Here is an 8,222-nt window from a genome sequence, read left to right as displayed (position 1 = left end):
CATTCTATAATTCCCTCAAAGTGACACAGGCTTGAACTTGGATGCAAAGGCCAGCGCTGCATTCAGTCAATCAGATTTAATTGCATTAATTAAGGTTATCATTCGAGATTACTAACATGTAGATTTAATCCGAGGCTCATGAATCTGTACCAATCAAAGCGAATTTAATTAGTCCCGCTATTCACAGAGTAAAACTTCATCGAATTAGGGGTTTCACCTGATAGAGTTTGATGAAAGTAGGATTAACAATATGGAATCCAATGGGATGATCGATGAGCTGTCTGAAGACGACAAACAGCAGCAGAAAAAAACTCTGATGTAAGATACTGTTTCTGAAATCCCAGACAATCTCTTGTAAAATTTCTAAATATCAACCAGTTCAATTTGAATTGTCTTTAAATTGATGGTATTATTTCCATCTCTGATTTATTCAGGATGTTCATTATGCGATGCTTAGAATTGAAATGATAATAGATGATTCAAATACTAATAACTTTTCCTGGAACCCTATTCTGACTTATTATTGCACTCTCTAAAAATTCAAGTGAAAATTTTTACCTGGACTGCATGGAAGTGGAGGACTTCCCAGGAATTGACCAAAGTCAGAGAGATGTCATTTTCTCCTCCGTTTCGAGAAATGGACGATCAAGGTTTCCCGAGGAGCAAGTAGAGTCTGTAGGTATTAATTAACCGGTATTAAAATTCATCTGATTCTTCGTGCCATTTTCTCCAGATCTTCAGCGAAATCCAATTAAATCATAAACGTCAGCTATGTCGCATGGCGTGGGAAAAGCAATCAACTCGAACCCCTACTTCGTCGGGACAAACGTCGAACAATTCCCATGCATTTGAACAATTGACAACTGTCAATACGGACCTAAAAACTTTTGAAGTATTAATTTCAGTGGAATCCAATGAACAAAGAATGTTCACCTAATGAACTTTTCAGGAAACAAAGAGATTAATCCATTGGAGCACTCTGTACGTTCTGCCTGAAGTATATGATGCTGCTCGCCGGGTTAATGAGATTTGTCAGAAGTTGACGTGCACTGTGTGCTTGTTCTCCCTCGACCGAGGAAAGCTATTTCATTTGCGAGAATTCGAGGTGCAACAAGCGCACAACACGTTGGCTGTGATCAAATATTTGAGAGAAGAATGGGTGGACAGGATAATTCAATCGGCGAGAATGTATCTTCGGGATATCGGCAAAGGCGCCTTTGATCTTCGACAGAAGAATCCCTATGTATACGATGTCATCAAACTTCGACGTTTCATCAACATGATGGTTTTTTTTATGCAGGTGTGAACGAGCAAGAGATTTTTCCACATCTTATTCTCACAATTTATTCTCTCATCAAGCTGCACCTTTCATTTATCAAATAAATGATTCATTAAAAAATAATTTATAAAGAGACGACTTGAGACATAATATCTCGTATAATGCAATGACACTCATCAATTTTTTTTTCAATTACAAAAGTGGATATTTACCTCTCACTTCGCCTTCTAGGATGCCCTGAAGACTTTGGTGAAGACTTCCACAGAAAAATATGCAAATATGCTCGTCGGCCCTGCCGAATGTGCCCTGAATGTCGACATTGACTTCACATGGGGTGACAATTTGATCGTTACACAGTTTTCCCCATTTCCAGGGCCAATTTTCACTGTTGAATTAGTCATGAGTCATGAACATGGCGCTGGTTATACAACATCTCCAACACAGTATCAGGTATAATCCTCTGTTTGCCAAGTTTGTTGGTTGTAATTGACGATAATCAAAAATTGGGCTCGTCAGCACTGTCATTTATTGATCAACTCTAGCATCAATTTCCCCATCAGAAAATAATAATAGAGCGCTTAGAGGAAGCTTTGTTGCTATGTCACAAAGTAAAGCAGCCTTACGCCAGCTTGTTACCGAGCTTGACATTTCCACCGGAGTCATACCTCAGTTCCACCGGTCTTCTTGACCATTCGGTCTGTGTCATTCGGGAAAAGCTGAATCGAGCTTACGAACGTGCTATCATTCCACTTCAGGCATATGCTGAAGAATTCAACAGATACCAAGATTTTTATACAATGGACCCCGAAAAATATATCGCGTATGTAATTCGCACTTTTAATTTATGTTCTGTGCACACGGAAGGGACTTTTAGATAAAAATTACCCCTCAGGGGGGCGAAACATGAGATGACCCTTACTTTTCCCCCGAAACTTAACTTAAAAAATAGCTGAATGTTGTTTCCTCCAACTCGTCACCCTCTGAAGGTCTAGTTTTTATCGGAAATTCATTTCCGCGTAGGGTATGTAATGCCACATAAGCCCTCTCCATGAAAAATCCTTTAAAATTGTGTTCAGGATAATTGAAAAAGAGGACAGTTCTACCGCCGCGTTTCAGGAAAAAATATCCTTTCATCGAGCTGCAAGAGCAGAACTTGAGAAGAAGGTACCTGCCCACATCGCCATCGGACCCTTCCATGTTGTATTGCACAAATTGAAAGGGTTTCTCGTGGAAAAGCATAACAACCTCTCTGTACGATTATTAACATTATTAACGGAGAAATTAAAAATTCAACTGGACGACTGCCTGTTCGAGTACAATGAAATACGGAGAATGTTACGAGAAGACCCAAAATCCATCGAGGAAGTTTTCAAAATTCGAGAGTTCATGGAGGACCTACCCCAGCGCGTTGCAACTCTAACCGACACCGTTAATCGTTTGAAACTGGAGTATGAAGTGGTGGAGAATTTCAAGTGGAACGTACCGGATGAAGATTTTTCCACCAAATGGCTGTGTATTGGTTATCCACAATTAATTAATGAACAGGTAATACAGGAGTTTCCAATATCTGCGATAGATTTTCACTTTGTGAACGCTCGAGTGCTTGCAGCGTTATAACAGCCGTTCAAAAACACAATTGTCATTGGAAAGTTATGCGGAATAAACGTTAAATTAATATTGAAAATATTGCAATAAAATTTCCAATGCCAACAGTCCACATTCTTCGTACGTTAACCCGAGAATTTTTCTCAGACATTTCCCTTCGCATAAAACTTGAAAGAAACCGTGCGAGCTATAAACAATCCGACTTTTCAGATCATCGAAACGACAGATTTCTTATCGGAATGCGTAGAGAAATTCTCGAGAACCGAACTAGACGATGAGATGGCCCTCTCCGAGGCGGCTATCGTCGTCTCCGGAAATTTGGTGGAACTGCTGCGACAGGAGGATCATGACAAGGTACATGAGAATGCAGTCGACGCGAGGAGAATATGGAAATCCCTGAAAGCATGTCAGGAACAATCTGTCCTACTCAACGAGCGTCGTCGATTGTTCGGAATGCCACCTACTGATATGAATGCCCAGCTCAACGAACTGGAACGTCAACTGGACCCTTACAAAACCCTTTGGTGTACAGCATCAGGTCCGCAAGTCTGGATAATTTATCACTCAGCTTTCGAAATATTTTCTTTCCATAAAATAATTAATATAAAATAATTCGCGCTCCTTGCAGACTGGTTGAAATATGAAGACATGTGGATGGACAATCCCTTAGTAACAGTGGACGCTGCCGAGATGGAAATGTTGGTTACTGACATGCAAAAATCCATTGCTAAATGCAATAAATTATTCCGTGATCAGCCAAGTATGTTATTTTGTATAACATTCTCAGGATTTATCACTTTTAGCACACCTTAATAATCATAAATACTTCCCACGCTGTGTTCATTACCAAAATCCTCCGAAAGTTCAAATTAACCCCCGAAATCCCCAGATATGCTGTCAATTGGGATCGATATAGCATCGAATATTGATGCCTTCAAACCGTACGTTGGTCTAATGAAATCCCTGAGAAATCCCGGAATCGAAGCTAAACACATAGAGGAGATGAATTCTCGTACGGGAATTCGAGTGACTCTCGCACCACCATCAAATCTCAAGGGTCTTGTCGCCCTCGGTATAATGGATTTCAAGGACACCGTTGCTGATGTCTCCGACAAAGCAACTCAGGAGTACACCATAGGCTCGGCGTTAGATAAAATGATGGGTGAATGGGAGGTCGTGAAGATGGAGATTTTGACGTACAAGGAAACTGGCACATGTATAATGAAAGTTACTGATGAAATATTAATTATGTTGGAGGAGCACATGCAGAGTACTCAGCAAATTGGATATGGGCCGTACAGAGCTTTTTTTGAGAAGAGAATAGACGAATGGGAGGGAAAATTGAAGTTAATTCAGGAAGTTTTGATGCAGTGGATTAAAGTTCAGAAGTAGGGGAGAAAAATTGATTTTCATTTTCCTCGAGGTAGTGGTAGTTTACCATCCCACCTAACGTTAGAATTTTAATCTTACAGAGCCTGGATGTACCTGGAGCCCATATTCACCAGTGAGGATATAAGCCGGCAATTACCCATGGAAGCGAAGAAATATAAAGCAATGGATCGAAACTGGAGGAGAATTATGAAGAAAGCCCAAGAGTCTCCTTTCGTAAGTGGATCACATTAATGGCAAATACGTGATCGACTTCATCCCCAATATATCCCCAATGTTCGGCAGATCCTCCGGACATGTCCCGATAAAACTTTATTGAGTAGTTTGAAAGAATGTGAGAATCTCCTGGAAATTGTACAGCGTGGTCTCTCTAACTATCTCGAGGCTAAACGTTCGACTTTTCCGAGGTTTTATTTCCTCAGTGACGACGAGCTCCTCGAAATTCTAGCGCAGACTAAAAATGTCAGAGCTGTCCAACCGCATCTCAACAAATGCTTTGAGAATATGAAGGAGTTGAGGTTCGAGGAGGATTTGGAAATAACGAGAATGTACTCAGCAGATGGCGAGGAGGTCATGCTAAAGTCGCCTATTTATCCGGTTGGACAAGTGGAAGAGTGGTTGGGGCAGGTGAATGTCAATTGCTCTGTTCATTGATTTTTTTACCTCTCTTTCAGCCCCACGGGCTTCGCGGTATCAGCAATTAGGGAATGTCAGTTCTGAAAGCTGAGCATGCCATTAACTGTTAACATGGTTGAAATTTTTTATGACTGGGTTTGTTACTAATGCCACTCCACTTTTTAAAACCCACGTCTGAGGGATGATATATCCGGTGCATGAATCGACATCATATAATTGTCTTGTTAGGCACAACCATTTTTATTTTTAATGACCAATCATACCTCAAAGTGATGGTGGATTTACAGGTAGAGTTGACTATGCAGAAAACCCTCCGAGAAATAATTGAAGAGGCTCTGGATTATTTGCAAATAAAAGTCTATGGGGACTGGGTTTTTATGTGGCCAGGTCAAGTAGTTATTTGTGCCAATCAAATATTCTGGACTGCTGAAGTGGAGAGTGCAATAAATTTCAACTCCTTGAATCAGTATTACGAGGTCATGCTGGCCGAGGTAATTTAATTTCATTCGCACAATAACTTTTGTTGATTTCTGATGAATTTTTTATAAAAGCTCGGGACGTTGAGGGGCTTGATCAGAGGAATGCCAACTCACATTCAGAGGCTCATGCTGGAATCACTGATAACGATCCAAGTGCACGCGCGGGACGTTGTTACCAGGTTAATCGAGAAAAGCGTGGGGAGCATGGGTGATTTTCATTGGACGTCTCAAATCCGATATTACTGGGAGAATTGTGATGTTAAAATTCATGTCATCAATGCTGATTTTCCCTATGGGTAGGTCGTTCTATTTTTGTTACACTAACTTTTCAGGAAGTCGAGGCTGGAATTCAAAAATAATTTTATGGAATAGCATTTTTAAGAAGCTAACGATTGGAGTGCAATGTAATTCCATTGCCACCGCATAACTCATCAAATAGTTTCCTTTGCCCACATAACAATATTCAAATTTCGGAAAATGGTTGGGGACTGGGTGACTATGCACATGTTTGCACAATGGTTCAATACCGAGACTCAAACCTAGACGAAATTTAGGAACGTTGAGTTGTCGTCCAGGACAGTAGAAACGCATTTCTCTGGAGAGAAAATAGCGAAGGCACTTGAATATTCTTAAATCAGGATTTTACGACAAGGGCTCCCGTCGATAAGGGATTGGTACGTCGATGATCCATAAAACTGAATATCTAATCGCATTTTATTCAAGACCCCAGAGCCCCCGATAAATGCAAATCATCATCTACACAACTTCGAGCGAAAGTCGGTCAAAGAAAGCCCCGAACTTCGATGTCGTTTCCTCGAAACGCGATTATTCGACGAAGAGGGTTCCTTTTACCCTTAAAATATGCGGAATTTAGTGGAGCAAAGGACACTATGGGTAACACCAAAACGATCTCAAGAGCTTTTTTATGTGGATGCCCATATATGTCATTTGAATTTGTCAAGTTTGACCTTCCTCCTAAATTCTTATTACCTGGCACTATACGTTTAATTTGAATTCCTAAAATTGAATCATCTCCGTCAGCTACGAGTACCTTGGAAATAATGGACGACTCGTAATAACCCCACTGACTGAGCGGTGTTATTTAACATTAACTGGTGCCCTGCATTTGAAATTCGGTGGTGCCCCATCAGGACCAGCGGGGACAGGAAAAACCGAAACCACAAAAGATCTGGCAAAAGCCTTTGCTATTCAGTGCGTCGTTTTCAATTGCTCGGATCAGTTGGATTATATCTCAATGGGAAAGTTCTTCAAAGGCCTCGCCAGGTATCATTTCATATTTCATATTTTCCATGCATTATGCACCTCTCTGCATCTGACTCTAGGTACAAAAATTTCATGAAAAACCTCTCTACGTCTGCTGTGAAATTCAGTTATTTGAGAGGTGTTGAGTGTTCGTTCTATCTAATCCTATGCATTATGTCAGAGCATGAAAATTTCTTAATTATCTATAATTTAATTATTCTTCATTATTCAGAATTTAAATGATTCAACATTTTTGACTTTTCACACTTTTTTCACGGCACTATTTCAGTGCGGGTGCCTGGGCATGTTTCGATGAGTTCAACAGAATTGACATAGAGGTGCTCTCGGTTATTGCTCAACAAATATTAACTATTCAACAAGCACAACAGACACGAGCATCGCGGTAAGCGACAGCAAACTATCCATTGAACCCTCTAATTCAATTATGAAATATTGCTCCTCAGTTTCGTATTCGAGGGTTGTGATATAATACTGAAACCAATGTGTGCTGTGTTTATAACAATGAATCCTGGCTACGCTGGTCGCACAGAATTACCTGACAATTTGAAAGCCCTGTTCCGTCCGGTTGCTATGATGGTACCGAATTACGCCCTGATTGCTGAAATTTCCCTATTTTCCTATGGATTCTCCGAGGCGAAGACTCTCGCCGTGAAGATCACCATGACGTTTAAGTTGAGCTCAGAGCAACTCAGCAGCCAAGATCACTATGACTTTGGTATGCGAGCTGTTAAAACAGTGATAGCATACGCTGGAAACTTGAAACGTCAGTCTGGGGATTTTGACGAGTACCAAATATGCGTGCGAGCCTTGAGAGATGTGAATGTACCGAAATTCTTCAAAGACGATTTAAAATTATTTGAAGGTATAATTTTATTTATTACGATCCCATGTGTTCAAGTGTTTCATATGGGCTTATGACACTGCAGGAATTTTATCGGATTTATTCCCGGGGTTGAAAGCTCTCGAGGCGGATCGTGATGTGCTAGAGGCAGGAATTCGTGAAACAATACGAGGGATGGGATTAAAGGTGCTCGAAGGTACAGCAATCACGATAAGATTTATTTTGAGAGAAAATAAAAAATAGGAGACTCGGTTCAGATGTCTGAATGGGTGATGTGATCCCATCACATACATTGTCCCGATGAGATCAGTGCAGTCGAACAAAACAAACACATTATCATAAATGAACCAATATCTTATCTTTCGACTGGCAGAGGATTTCCTTTTCCCTTGAAGGAGTGGAATAAATTCTTATTACTTCGGTGGGAAACCACTGCGTTTTATGGAACGTTACACTAACATAGTGGGAAACACTAACACAATGTCAGTCAAAGTACTTTCGGTTTTTTCCAGAGCAAATCCTCAAAGTCATTCAACTTTACGAAACGACAACTGTTAGACATGGCTTGATGTTGGTGGGACCAACCGGCACCGGGAAGACAAAGGTAATTACCAAGTCAGAAAAAGTTTGGGATCTTTTATGGAGGATTTATGATAATGAGATTATTTGGACTCGATTGGAATACGTGGTTTTACGGGTAGAGATAATC

At 40.5% G+C, this 8,222-nt stretch overlaps 1 protein-coding gene across 1 annotated transcript in view; it reads left to right on the top strand.

Annotated features, from left to right (window-relative positions):
- The first annotated feature begins 567 nt into the window (after positions 1-567).
- The window catches only part of LOC135163973 (dynein axonemal heavy chain 1-like), a 29,078-nt gene continuing 21,423 nt past the window's right edge, over positions 568-8,222 (top strand). Inside the window, exons 1-18 of the mRNA XM_064123879.1 lie at positions 568-675; positions 734-892; positions 950-1,300; positions 1,511-1,729; positions 1,822-2,099; positions 2,356-2,824; positions 3,095-3,422; positions 3,513-3,644; positions 3,774-4,272; positions 4,357-4,489; positions 4,559-4,900; positions 5,197-5,400; positions 5,461-5,684; positions 6,430-6,672; positions 6,941-7,054; positions 7,116-7,534; positions 7,599-7,709; positions 8,026-8,117. Coding sequence (XP_063979949.1) covers positions 568-675; positions 734-892; positions 950-1,300; positions 1,511-1,729; positions 1,822-2,099; positions 2,356-2,824; positions 3,095-3,422; positions 3,513-3,644; positions 3,774-4,272; positions 4,357-4,489; positions 4,559-4,900; positions 5,197-5,400; positions 5,461-5,684; positions 6,430-6,672; positions 6,941-7,054; positions 7,116-7,534; positions 7,599-7,709; positions 8,026-8,117 — 4,425 coding nt within the window. The remainder of the gene's footprint in view (positions 676-733; positions 893-949; positions 1,301-1,510; positions 1,730-1,821; positions 2,100-2,355; positions 2,825-3,094; positions 3,423-3,512; positions 3,645-3,773; positions 4,273-4,356; positions 4,490-4,558; positions 4,901-5,196; positions 5,401-5,460; positions 5,685-6,429; positions 6,673-6,940; positions 7,055-7,115; positions 7,535-7,598; positions 7,710-8,025; positions 8,118-8,222) is intronic.

This window comes from Diachasmimorpha longicaudata, chromosome 6 (genome assembly GCF_034640455.1).
Source record: "Diachasmimorpha longicaudata isolate KC_UGA_2023 chromosome 6, iyDiaLong2, whole genome shotgun sequence".
NCBI classification, from domain to species: domain Eukaryota; kingdom Metazoa; phylum Arthropoda; class Insecta; order Hymenoptera; family Braconidae; genus Diachasmimorpha; species Diachasmimorpha longicaudata.
This window is presented reverse-complemented; position numbering and strand designations above follow the sequence as displayed.